At 38.3% G+C, this 13,525-nt stretch overlaps 1 protein-coding gene across 3 annotated transcripts in view; it reads left to right on the top strand.

Moving 5' to 3' along the window:
• The window catches only part of LOC124618800 (ADP-ribosylation factor-like protein 13B), a 201,748-nt gene that overhangs the window by 167,724 nt on the left and 20,499 nt on the right, over positions 1–13,525 (top strand). For 2 of the 3 annotated variants that reach the window (XM_047145379.1, XM_047145377.1), the window contains one exon: positions 538–711. The exons of the other annotated variant lie outside the window; for it this stretch is intronic. In XM_047145379.1, the coding sequence (XP_047001335.1) occupies positions 538–711 (174 nt within the window). The remainder of the gene's footprint in view (positions 1–537; positions 712–13,525) is intronic. 3 annotated transcript variants of the gene reach the window in all.

The following is a 13,525-nucleotide window of genomic DNA, read 5'->3' as shown; positions in this document are numbered from 1 at the left end:
GGCATTGCTGTCAGGGTTCCTCCAAGCCATAATCCATAGGTAGCAGTCATCCACTGCAGTAGTAGCCCTTGGGCGGATTGAGCGAGGCATGTCATCGACTGTTTCTGTTTTTCTGTATCTCCTCCATGTCCGAACAACATTGCTTTGGTTCACTGCCAGATGCCAGGACACTTCCCTTGTTGAGAGCCATTCCTGGCACAAAGCAACAATGCGGACACAATCGAACTGTGGTATTGACTGTCTAGGCACAGTTGAGCTACAGACAACACGAGCCGTGTACCCACTTCCTGGTGGAATGACTGGAACTGATCGGCTGTCGGACTCCCTCCATCTAATAGGCGTGGGGTGATGCAAAACTTCTTTTGATGTGTGTAGTATTTAATATGTTGCCTTATTTTTTTATGAGCTGTACTACATTTTACACTTCATTTTGCCTTTACACTGATATTATCTTGTTCTGTAGCTATTAATATAGAAACAAAATGACGATGATTGTCATATAGCTTTAGTCTCTGATTTATTAAATTTTTACTGTAGATCAGCAAAACAGTGAGAGACGTGGGAGTGCAAAGGCATCTCCCAACACAACTCTGGGTCCAGTGACTGCTTCAGGTGGAGATAAAATAGTCCAGTTACCACCGCTCCGTTTGCCTGGCCGGCACGCAACAGAGCCATGGGCAAAGCCACCTATGCTGCGTCCTCCTAGCAGAGGTAATACCCTAATTCTATGATTGTTAATGGTAATTAATTGAGAAAAATGTTGGGGGGGAGGGGGCAGGAGGTAATTGCTCCAAGCATTTAAATAGGAGCAAATTCAACAGAGCTGAGAAGTACAATAATAATAATAATAATGGCGTGTGACAAGGGCCTCCCGTCGGGTAGACCGCTCGCCTGGTGCAAGTCTTTCGATTTGATGCCACTTCGGCGACTTGCGCGTCGATGGGGATGAAATGATGATGATTAGGACAACACAACACCCAGTCCCTGAGCGGAGAAAATCTCCGACCCAGCCAGGAATCGAACCCGTGCCCTTAGGATTGACAGTCTGTCACGCTGACCACTCAGCTACCGGGGGCGGACATGAAGTACAAATTAGAATAAGTAAAAATAAATAAACTTGACTCAGGATACAAGAAAGAGATGGGGCAATTATTCATCTGTGAATTTGTTACTCCCACTTCTTTTGCTACAACATGCATTTCTCCTGAACCACAGCTTCCAATAATGTCTGCTGCTTGTCAACACCATAACACGAATGATACGAACCCTCATACCAAAGTAAGGTCTTCAAAGCAGTGGGGCCGCAGGGAAACTGTTTGCATGATGGTTGCCCACCTTGTATTGTTCCTTGCTCCCTCCACGCTCTACAGAAACCACCGCAAATCCTCTGGAGCTTTCATTCTTGGCTTGGCAGCTAGTTGTAATGGAGCTCACGTCATCCACTACCACCAGATACAAAGTTCACACAATTATTAGGTTTTTGTGTGCAAAAGGTGTTAAACGAATCAACATTCATCAACATTTGATGGAAATGAATGTAATGTCATATACAGATGTCAGAAATGTTTGCAAGAGGTGCAGAGAGTTTGCAGGTGGTCGTGCTCAAATTCATGTCTAGGAAAGAAGCGGGAGACCATCACTCCCCAAAGAGACACTGACAAAGGTTGAACAAATTGTGCTTCGAGATTGGCGGATCACTCTCAATGAGCACTGCAATGTTCTTCCTGAGGTTTCTCGAAGCACCATGTACTGGACTTCGATTGAAGCGCTGAAATTTCAGAAGATGCGTGCAAGATGGGTCCCAAAAACGCTGACTGAAGACCACAAAGGGCAATGCATTGGAACTTCCTGCCAATTTCTTCAATGCTATGCAGATGAAAAGGACAACCTTTTGGATTCAATAGTCATGGGTGATGAAACCTGGGCTTTCCACTTTGTACCTGAGACCATACAACAATAACACATGTGACAGCATGCCAATTCACCCAAGCCAAGAAAGTTAAAAAAAAAAAAAAAAAAAAAAAAAAAAAACACACACACACACACACACACACAATCTCATGGTAAAGTCATGGCAGCTATGTTTTGGGATCAAAATAGGATATTGTTGGTCATCTTCACGGTTCCTGATACAAGAATAAATGCTGACAGGTGTTGCCAGACGTAAGGAAAACTCAGATGAATTATTCAGAAATGATGAAGTGGAATACTGAGTAAAGATGTAAGCCTTCTCACGACAGTGCTCATCCCCAACATTGCCCATCAAACTGTGTATCTTCTGCCACACCCATCCATTGTATTGTCTGGACTTCGCACCCAGTGACTACTACCAGTTTCCCAAGCTGAAAGAACACTTGGCTGGAAGGTGCTTTAGTGACAATGACGAGGTGAAAGATGAGGTGTAGCAGGCTAGGATGACATGGGCATACAAAATCTGCTACAGCATTTACAAAAATGCATTGATCAAAATGGTGATTATGTGGGAAAATAGAAAAAAAATGTTCAAGCTTCATACCTATGTACAATTTATTGTAAATAAATGTTTCTTTATTATTATCTAAAAACAAAGATGATGTGACTTACCAAACGAAAGCGCTGGCACATCGATAGACACACAAACATACACACAAAATTCTAGCTTTCGCAACCAACGGTTGCTTCGTCAGGAAAGAGGGAAGGAGAGGGAAAGACGAAAGGATGTGGGTTTTAAGGGAGAGGGTAAGGAGTCATTCCAATCCCGGGAGCGGAAAGACTTACCTTAGGGGGAAAAAAGGACAGGTATACACTCGCACACACACACATATCCATACACACATATACAGACACAAGCAGACATATTCAAAGGCCTTTGAATATGTCTGCTTGTGTCTGTATATGTGTGTATGGATATGTGTGTGTGTATACCCGTCCTCGCACACACACACATATCCATACACACATATACAGACACAAGCAGACATATTCAAAGGCCTTTGAATATGTCTGCTTGTGTCTGTATATGTGTGTATGGATATGTGTGTGTGTATACCCGTCCTTTTTTCCCCCTAAGGTAAGTCTTTCCGCTCCCGGGATTGGAATGACTCCTTACCCTCTCCCTTAAAACCCACATCCTTTCGTCTTTCCCTCTCCTTCCCTCTTTCCTGACGAAGGAACCGTTGGTTGCGAAAGCTAGAATTTTGTGTGTATGTTTGTGTTTGTTTGTGTGTCTATCGACGTGCCAGCGCTTTTGTTTGGTAAGTCGCATCATCTTTGTTTTTAGATATATTTTTCCCACGTGGAACGTTTCCCTCTATTATATTCATATCATTTCTTTATTATTATTATTATTTTTATTTTTAAATTGGAGGCCTTACTTTTGAGATCACCCTTGTATATTAAAATCATTTACCTCATCAGTCCAGAAAGTTTCAAGAAAGTTAAGATCATGGTTTTGATGTTTCAGGTGTTCTATGATATCTCCTGCCAACCTCCACCCTCCCCCTTCCTTGAATACAACACACAGAATGCTCATACAACCACGTGAAACTATCAGAAAAGCTTCAGTGTCAGTTATGTTGTCAAACCTTGCCCCATTATGTGAATTTTTGTAGTTTGTCATCTTGCGGTAAGTTTGTATAGACAACACCATGTCTCATCACCCGTGATGATTTTTTCCAGAATTGTCACCCATGATGCCATGATAGAGAAATGTAAATGTCGTGTGACTAGGGCCTCCTGTCGGGTAGATCATTCGTCTGGTGCAAGTCTTTCGATTTGACGCCGCTTCGGCGACTTGTGTGTCGATGGGGATAAAATGATGGTGATTAGAACAACACAACACCCTGTCCCTGAACAGAGAAAATCTCTGATGCAGCCAGGAATCGAGCCCGGGCCCTTAGGATAAACATTCTGTCGCACTGACCACTCAGCTACTGGGGGCTATGATGATTTTTTCCAAAAAAGAAGTGTCCACATTTTGCATTTCAACCAAGCCATGGAAGGCACCCACACATCATTGCTTTTTTGGAAGTCACGGTGTGTGGTACAAACCTTCCCAGGTGTTTCTGTTCTTCAGAACATTCTTGAGAATCTCTTGAATATTTGTTTTAGAGATGTTGCTCCATTGTGTTTTGTGACACAACATTGACACACTGAAGACACACGTCCATCATTTAATGCTGCCTGCTCACAACCGACTGGTCAAATGCACTTATGTTGTTTACAGTTGTTAATTGAAGCAGCCACTGTAGTTACTGCATTGACTTCACTTATATGCCAGAAATAAAATCAGTCTTGGAACTTTTTGGGCAGACATTGTAAGTCAGGCCTGCCTAACATTTGCCCTTCTGAAGCATGCTCACAGTCCAGGAGTGCAGTCGAGTCTGCTCAGTGTTTAAATTTCCCCCAATTCTGCACTTTTGTGAGAAGCTGTGAGTTAGATGGCTACATGCTGAAGGCAACTCATGCGGGAAAATATTGCAGCATCCTTTACAAGCAAGTGTTTATCATGTGTGCCTATTTTTTGCTTTCTATTTTTCTACCAATGCAATTACTTTTATTACTTGATTAAATAAATACATTATATAGTGCTAATACAGTGAGCAGAACTACAGATTATAATTTGTTAAACCCAAGCATTGGCAGCACTTCACCAATTTTATAAGACAAGAAAAAATGTTGTTCAGCCAAATATTGAAATAACTGTAGCAGTTTATCTGTGCAGTCAGGGATATAGCTCTTGAGGTAACATTTTATAAAAGTCTTGAAAATTCCTGGATTCGACAAATAAGTTGTTGAGCTGGGTGCTCCACTGTACGTGTATCACCTCAAGTTAGGAATAATGAAGTACATGAGGAGCATAAAGCAAAGGTGGTATGACAAGTAAATAGAAATCCATCTTCAGTCATCACTGTCTTGCAATTTCTATGAGAACTCCTGATGAAATATTTCAATTACTGAAATGTATTCAGTTGTATCTTGTCCAGAAATGACTGCCTTGAGTTATGGGAAAATTTTCACGTCATCAACTCGAAACTGATTTCTCCACAGGATTAATTTTTATTTGGTAGCATCAATTATGTACACCACATGTGTGACCAAATGATTCTCCACTTGCATTAAGGGGCTCCGGAACGCCCTATACTTGCAATGTTAAAATAACGCTTATAAATTACATCTTTCCTCACAAAGTATTTGAGGTAGGAAGTTGAACTTTTTACAGATTATTTATTGGAATATGGGCTACAACTTAACACAGGGATTTTACAAAATTTTAGTTCAGTTATTAAAGATGATTTTTTTTCAATTGTAATGAAAATTCACAACATTTTTTTGCAATTTTTTATTTATATATTCAAAAATATACAGTTTTTTGGAAAAAGGCTGTGTTAAATTATGCAAAAGGTACTGTGTAACATTTACTGAAAGTTTGAAACAAATATGTTTGTAAGATCCTTAGAAAACATGTAATTAGTATGAGAAAATCAAAGTTGTGGGAATCGAGCGACAAAGATTGGATTAACTTGTTAGTGCATTCCAGGTCCATAGGATGAATTATCTTCATCCTCTGCAAACTCCTCCTCCAGCTTCCTCTTGTTCCTCCTCCTGTTTACTCTTGCTTGTATTTCTAGACTCTTTACAGCCCTGTCTGGAGTCCGAAGGCGTTCCTTGTCTAAAGCAAGCATCGCTCGTTGTTGTGTTAGTAGATTTTGCTACCATTTTCTTCAGTTGCAGTTACTGCAACACTGTTCCAAAAGGTGGTCATGTATGAGCACTTATCACATTTCAGTTGTATTTCACTAGCAAGTCCTACGTGCTTTATTATGGAGAGTTCCAGACCAACTTCACTACAATGAATACATCTTACACAGTTTGAAAAAATTCCTTTGAGAACCGACATATCAAATATTTCATTCACATCCGATTCGCCCATAAAACATTCATAGTTTTCACTCATTGAACCAGGCTTCTTCTGTGAAGTATTTTCTTTCCCACTTTGACTACTATGGGCAGGTGTACTTGAGAGGTTAGGTTCACTCACTTGGTTATCGTCTTTATTGTTTACAGTAATAACACATACCTTTGGCTTTCCAACATTTCTCCTTTTCTTAAAAGCCTTCAGAGGATTTCTAATAACTTTACTTTTACTCATTATTATACTTCAACAAAACAGAGACTCAAGAAACAGAATTAATTACGAATATTTTCGAGATAACGACAGAGTAAATAAACATGAAACAATTGACAATCACACCAGCGATATATATTGAACCATCACAGGTTAGCCACAACACATACTTTATCTCACATCACCAAAATGTACCTGATGAACACGGACGTTAATAATGACACCATTTGACAGCAGTTTAACAGCGCCACAGTGGGTCACGCCCATGTAGAACACATTTCAAAAAAAATTTAAAAATAGTTGTAGTCTTCGGAATTGAATAAATTATATATCTATTAAAAGGTAATAGTCTGCAGATTCAGAAAACGCAAAAAAGTAAAAATTGAACTTTTCATGATTTTGAGCCTTTCCGGAGCCCCTTAAGACACTTAATCAATTCAAATAATTTGCAATGTCTACAATAAAAGATTTGTCACAACTCTACTTACTGTGAACTCACACTTATTCTCTAATGGCCACCTTCAGTTCAGCCAGCATTCACTATTGTTCATCAGGAAACAAGTCCATCATATCATCTTTGTGGCTGTTGTTGTAATAACAGTCCAGTAAATGTTCTTCCAGCTCATAATAGTGTGATGGCATATTACTCCCTTTGCTTGGCCTTTAAACAATACGAAAAGTAAGGCAATTCCCATTTGCTTTGAATGAATGGCTTCTCCACTTTTCCTTTTTTGGACAACCGCTTGGCATCTGACAAGGCTACTGTCCACCTCTAGTGATGTCTGGCTGTGGATTTCCTCTTCCTCCTCACCCCTTAGCCCCAATTGCTGCTGCGATCGGAGCACAAGGCAAGAGTACTGCGGAGTGCTTGCGCTCATGGAGCACTGTTTGACCAGGCCTGGTGTAAATTTTTTATTTATTTATTTATTTATTCATCTGTGGAACAATAAATATTGTATGGATGTCGTCAGTTTATAATACGTGAGCACACATTTACATTTACAGTCAAACAAATTTCTCATATTTTGTGTAGTTTTTGTAACTAGTCATACACACATTTATAATTACATTATATTTTGGTGATAATGTCATATGTTGCTAATAATCTACATCTATGTTAAATATTCTTTTACAGTATAACAACTTTTACTTACTAAGAAAGTTTTAAGCTTTTGTCTGAAAGTGAGGGGTTCATTTAATTCTTTAATTTCCTGTGGTAATTTGTTATACAGTTTTATCCCATTATAAAATATACTTTTTTGTGTCTTTGACTTGTTCTTTCTATCTAGATGGAGGTGGTGACAAGCTCTTGTTTCATGGTCATGTATTAGGCTGTTTGTGTTGTACATGTTGAGATTTTTCTTAATGAACATTATGTTCTGAAAGATATACTCACAAGAAACAGTTAGAATGCCTAGCTTTCTAAATAATTCTAGACAGTGGGCTCTGTTTTTGCTGTTTGTTATTATCCTTATGGCTCTTTTTTGTACTTTGAACACAGTTTGTATGTTACTGGCACTTGTTCCCCAAAACATGATCCCATAGCTGAGGACTGAGTGTAGATATCCGTAATATGTTATTTTAAGACAGGTATTATTGCATACTGGGGCAAGGATTCTAAGAGCATAGCGTGCTGTGGATAATTTCTTTGCCAAAATGTTGACATGGTTTGTCCATTTCAATTGGCTGTCTACATTCATCCCTAAGAATTTGGTACATTCTAATTCATTATTATTAACTTTTATTCTAGTGGCATTGTGTTTTTTGTTCAATTGGAAGTTAATATAGTTAGTTTTCTTTACATTTAGGGTTACTTTATTTTTTAATGACCAGTTGTGGACATCATTGAGAGCTTCGTTTGCTCTTTCTGACAGTTGTGTTGGATTTTCACCTGTTATTACTATGTTGCTGTCATCAGCAAAAAGTATTTTTTCTCCATGTCTGATACTTTGTGGGAAGTCGTTAATGTATATAAGAAACAATATTGGGCCTAATACACTTCCCTGTGGGATGCCTATATTCACATGTTCTGGGTCAGACAGATATTTTATAAGGGAATTGTTTGAAACTTGTGATATCTCAACTCGTTGAACTCTGTTTTCCAAGTATGATTTGAACCACTTTTTTGTCACACCTCTTATTCCTATTTGCCCTAATTTATGAAGTAAGATTTTGTGGTCAACTGCATCAAAGGCCTTTGACAAGTCTAAAAAGATACCACTTACATTTTCACCTTTGTCCAGTGCTTCTAAAATTACTTTAGTGAACTGTGCTATAGCAGATTGTGTGCCTTTTCTGGGCCTAAAACCAAATTGGTCATTGGAAAGAAGGTTATATTTATTCAGGTAATTTAGCAGTCTCTTTTTGACTAGTATTTCTATTAGTTTTGAAATGATAGACAGTATAGAAATCGGCCTGTAGTTCTCTACATTTTCCACATCTCCGTTTTTAAGGATAGGTATAACTTTTGCTTGTTTTAGGTTCTCCTACTCCGGAAAGTATCCATCTTCGAGAGATTCATTAATTATGTCTGTTAATGGGCCCTCTATGGAGTCTATACATTCTTTAATTACACAGACTGGGATTTCATCAAGTCCTACTGAACTTTTATTTTTTAGTTGGTGTACTACTAGTGCCACTTCCCTTTCTGTAGTTGGCAAGAGCACCATTGAGTTTGTTGGCTGGTTCTGAGTAGGTAAATCATACGTATCTGGAAATTTCTGCTGTAATTTTTTTCAATACTACTGAAATATGAGTTTACAAAATCAGCTAATTTTTTAGGGTTGCCTACTGATACATCTTTGTTTTTGACATGTGAATTGAGGTCCTTTTTATCAGAGTTAGATGTTTCCTGTTTGACGATGTTCCAGGCTGCTTTGCTCTTGTTTTCAGCTTCAAGTAATATTTTGTTGTTTGAAAGTTTTTTTGCAGCTAGCAGCACCTTTCTGTATATTTTCCTGTACTTTTTGTGGAATTGCAGAACTTCTGGGTTAGATTGATTATTTTTTATGGCGTTGAGATATCTAAGAGTTTCTGAGGATTGTTGATACATGTAGTCACCCATTGATTTCTCTTTGTAGTTTTAATTTGATAAAGAGTTTTGGTAAACATCTCTTCAAATCTGAGTTTAAAAGTTGACATGAACTTGATAAATTTCTGATTTGCATGGGTTTCTGCATAGACTTCCCTCCAATCTTCATATTCTAGCTTGGATTTAAACTCATACAGGGCTGATTTGGAAAACATTCTTTTGTATGTACACAGTTTAGGAGGAGTTTCTACATGAATGTTAGTTTTTAAGATCTGGCAGAGGTGGTCTGATAGGCTCAGGTTTTGGACAACAACATGACATAATTTTTACTATCAATATCTCTAGCTACATGATCTATAGATGAGGAAGATTCTTTCGTTATTCTAGTTGGACAATTAAGAAGGGAGGATATTCCATAACAGCTTAGAATATTTACATATATGTTGCTAGCCTTATCAGGCTTCATCATATTAATGTTTAAGTCACCACAGATAATTAAATTTGCTTTTGGTCCAGAAACCTTGTCTAAGCTTTGATTCAGTTTTGAGAAAAATATATCAATGTCTCCACTGGGAGAGCGGTACACACAAAATATGACAAATTTTTTTGCTATGCCAGGTCCTATTATTTCAACAGCAGAAAGTTCAAAATGTTTATCCTCACCTAGATCTAAAAAATCATATCTAACTTTAAATGACATACCTTTTTTTACATAGATACATGAAGCTCCACCATTCATTGAGATTCTGCTATAGTAACATGCAAGGTCATATGAGGCTAATGCAATGTGTTCAATTTCCTTCCGTTTGCACCAGTGTTCAGTGATACACAAAATTTGGCTATCAAAAGTTTCCAGTTCTACTTCTAGCTGTTGTGCTTTGTTCTTTATGGCTTGAATGATTTGGTGAAACACTGTTAGACATTTGTTTTCACTTATCTTGGTGGCATCCTTCCCTTTAGACCTGATGCTAAAAAATCCTTTAGATGAGCTGGTGGCATGGTTATTCTTCTGTTGATGACAGTGGAGGTGAGTCTGTTGCCAGTTAGACTTGGAAGTTGGCGTATCTGAAGGTATCTGCCTTATGTTAGTCTTGTAACTGAGGCCGGGTACCAAAAATCCTGCAGAGTTGTAAGTTTCCTGGTTCTTATGCTTCTTCTGTTTGCTTCTGTTACTGCTGATGATGGTGAAGCTGGTGAAAAGTCTTTCACTGTTGAAGACTGAGGAGGGGCCAATACTGATGAAAGGTCTGAAGATTGAGGAGGGGCCAATACTGATGAAAGGTCGTTGGCTGATGGCACATCAGGCGGTTTTTTTTTTTTTTTTTTTTTTTTTATGATGCAGTTGCCTAATATGTAGCTGCTTCTGCTGAAGCTGCTTTGGAAACTTCTTTCCTAGTTGAATCATTTATCTCAGCTGCTTTAGGGGAAAGTGGAGATTCTAGTGCTGGACCTGTTGCCAGTGATTCAGTTTCATTTTCTTGTTGGAAATTTTCAGTGGATGTGGTATGATCATGCTATTCTTGTCCTTAACTGCCTTCACTGCATTAAGGATTTCTCGACTAATGAATGATTTTCCGAGTTTATTTCTGTGAAGCCCATGCCTGGTAAAATGACTTCTCTCTGTAGATGGTACGTCCACATATGTGGCATTTGGGAGGCTTCGGCAGATTTTCTCGAATTTCCTATTAGTAACTGTGATTTCTTTGTTGACACAGGATTGTTCTATAAGATCATGTCTTTGTGAGATACTGGCAATGAAGAAGTTAACATCTGTAATTTTCTGTAATGTACTTCTCAGAGCTCTTGTGGCGAGTTTGCCCTCGTTCCTATAAACATCATTAGCACCTCCTATTATTAAACATTTGCTTCCCGGCTTCAAAGAATGTTCACAGTTTTTTAAAACTTCGTGCAAAGGGGCACCCAGTTTTGTTATTCCACTAACCTTGAACATAGTTTGCATGTTACACAAAATGCCGGCTAAGCCCTTTCCATGACTGTCTGAAAGTATGAAAATATCTTCTTTGTTCTTCTTGCCTGTATCAGTAGTTATCTTGTTTGCATGATAAGTATGTTCCATGTATTTTCTGGTATTTCCTTTCTTGTTATTACAGGACTTCGTAGGCCTACTGAAATGATTTGATGAAAGTACTTCCTTTCTTTGGCTCTTTTTACATATTTCATATTCATCATGCGTTAAAAATTCAAACTTATTTACTTCTGGGAGACGAAAGTTGTTTTCATTACGATTAACATGACAAAACTTTTTAGGCCTAGTAAAGTTATCGTTTTGTTCATTTACAACCGTTTCACTACACTTTGAATGGTCTGTCACTTTTTCCAGCTTCTGTACACTATCTATCACTGCTTCAGGCTTCTCTACATATAGTTTAGCTAACATAAGATCATATTTTAATGAAGAAGTCATGCATTCTTCTTTGTATTCCGTTTGTAAACACACAATATAACGATAGTTACAGTGCACATTTCCACAGTCACAGGTCATGTTTTTTTCTTCTAAGGCTTTTAAACATTGACGATGGATCCATTTCTGTGACCACAAACATAATTTAACACCATATTTCACCTTCTTACTACATTTTACACACACAGAATTTAAAAACTCGTAATTTTCTGCGGATCGGTTTATTAGTACATCTATAAGTGCCGGCATCTTGCATCTTTTACTCTCTTAATGTTCATTACTTTTCTTATGTTTGAAGATTGCAGTTAGCCATTTCTCCAAATGTAGAGCTTCTGCAACTAACCTAAATGTTCTACCAGAGACAACCTGACTGTAGTGAAAACTTAATCTTATTTACTGTCCACTAAGTATGACTAGATAAATGAAAGAATGTAACTGTTACCACCAGCCATGACATTATTTTCTTGATACTTTTTGTGCAGTTATATTTTGGCTCCTGTGGCCCCCCTCTATCCCTACACTCTGCAAATACCATATATTAAGATTTCTTCTCCTCCCATTCACAGATGAAATGTGGGAAAATTACTGTTTCTGTGCCTTTATATGAGCTACTACTTGTCTGGTGTTATATGCACAATCTCCTTGTGATAGATAAGTAGATCACTGAGGAATATTCACAGTTTCTGACATGAAATATTGTTCTTTAAACTTTCGGAGCAGGTTCTTATGAGATATGCAGGACTGTTCTTCAGGTGTCTGCAAGTTAAGATTTTCCAATGATCCATTTACACTCTCTTGTCAGTCAAACAAGCCTATGACCCTTTTTTGTATACACACTATGCCTCCTGTTTGACCGACATGATATGAGTCTCATATACAGGAGTATTTAGATATGGGCTGCACAAGTATTTGGTATGCAATCTCTTTTTTTTTTTTTTTTTTTTTTTTTTTTTTTTTTTTTTTTTTTTTTGGTAAACTGCAGTTTTCCTGTAATCCTACCAATGAATTGTAGTCTGGCACATGCTATACTCACAAACTGAGTCTATGTGGTCAATCCATTTCTTATCTATACACATTGTTACTCCTAAATATTTGTTCAATGTGACTGATTGTAGTCAATCCTGTAGTCAAAGGAACTACACCATAAGTGTACCCAAGATCTGAGATAAGGGCTGGCAACTCTATTATTTTTATGAAAAAGAGGGAAATGAGGGAAGTGAAACACAGATACTTACAATATAAAACTCAAAACTACAGAAAACTATTTTATTCATTACCAGGCATACCAATTATACTACTTTATAATACATCTCTACTTCATGCAGTGCACTTTACTGCGAGTGTATATTTTTGTACATATTATTTTGTTATTAGACATGTAACATTCAGATATGTCCACAGCTTGTGGTCTAGTGGCTAGCATTGCTACCTGTGGATCACAGGATCCCAGGGGTTTTCTCTGCCTGGGGACTGGGTGTTTGTGTTGTTCTCATCATTTCATCATCCTCATCATCATTCATGAAAGTGGTTAAATTGGACTGTGTAAAGATTGGGACTTTGTACGGGTGCTGATGACCGCGCAGTTGAGTACCCACATACCAATCATCATCTTCATCAGATATATGTGTGTAGTTTCCATATTCACATTTAGTAACTTTGACATTGGCTGGTAACATGAGATATTGAAGGTACAATGCTACTGGAAGCTTTTAATACACAGAGCCATCTGGCACCTTCAGTTGTAAATGATGAAATAGTTTTGAGATTTTGTAGCAAATGGCCCTGGGTGCACTGTGTTGTGACTCGCCGATCATTCAAAGCGCCGCTGCGCAATTATGCGTGTCCTCTATGTGCGGCGCTGTCTGCCAGCCATGCAGCAGCTGCGCCACCTAAGCGGCCAGCCGAGCAGCGGTCGCTAGACTGGGACTCAGTGCTCATTCGAATGCTAACGTGTACACATGTCTTG

This window comes from Schistocerca americana, chromosome 1 (genome assembly GCF_021461395.2).
Source record: "Schistocerca americana isolate TAMUIC-IGC-003095 chromosome 1, iqSchAmer2.1, whole genome shotgun sequence".
In the NCBI taxonomy this organism is placed as follows: Eukaryota; Metazoa; Arthropoda; class Insecta; order Orthoptera; family Acrididae; genus Schistocerca; species Schistocerca americana.
The sequence above is the reverse complement of the archived record's forward strand: the minus strand, read 5'-3'. Positions and strand labels throughout refer to the sequence as shown.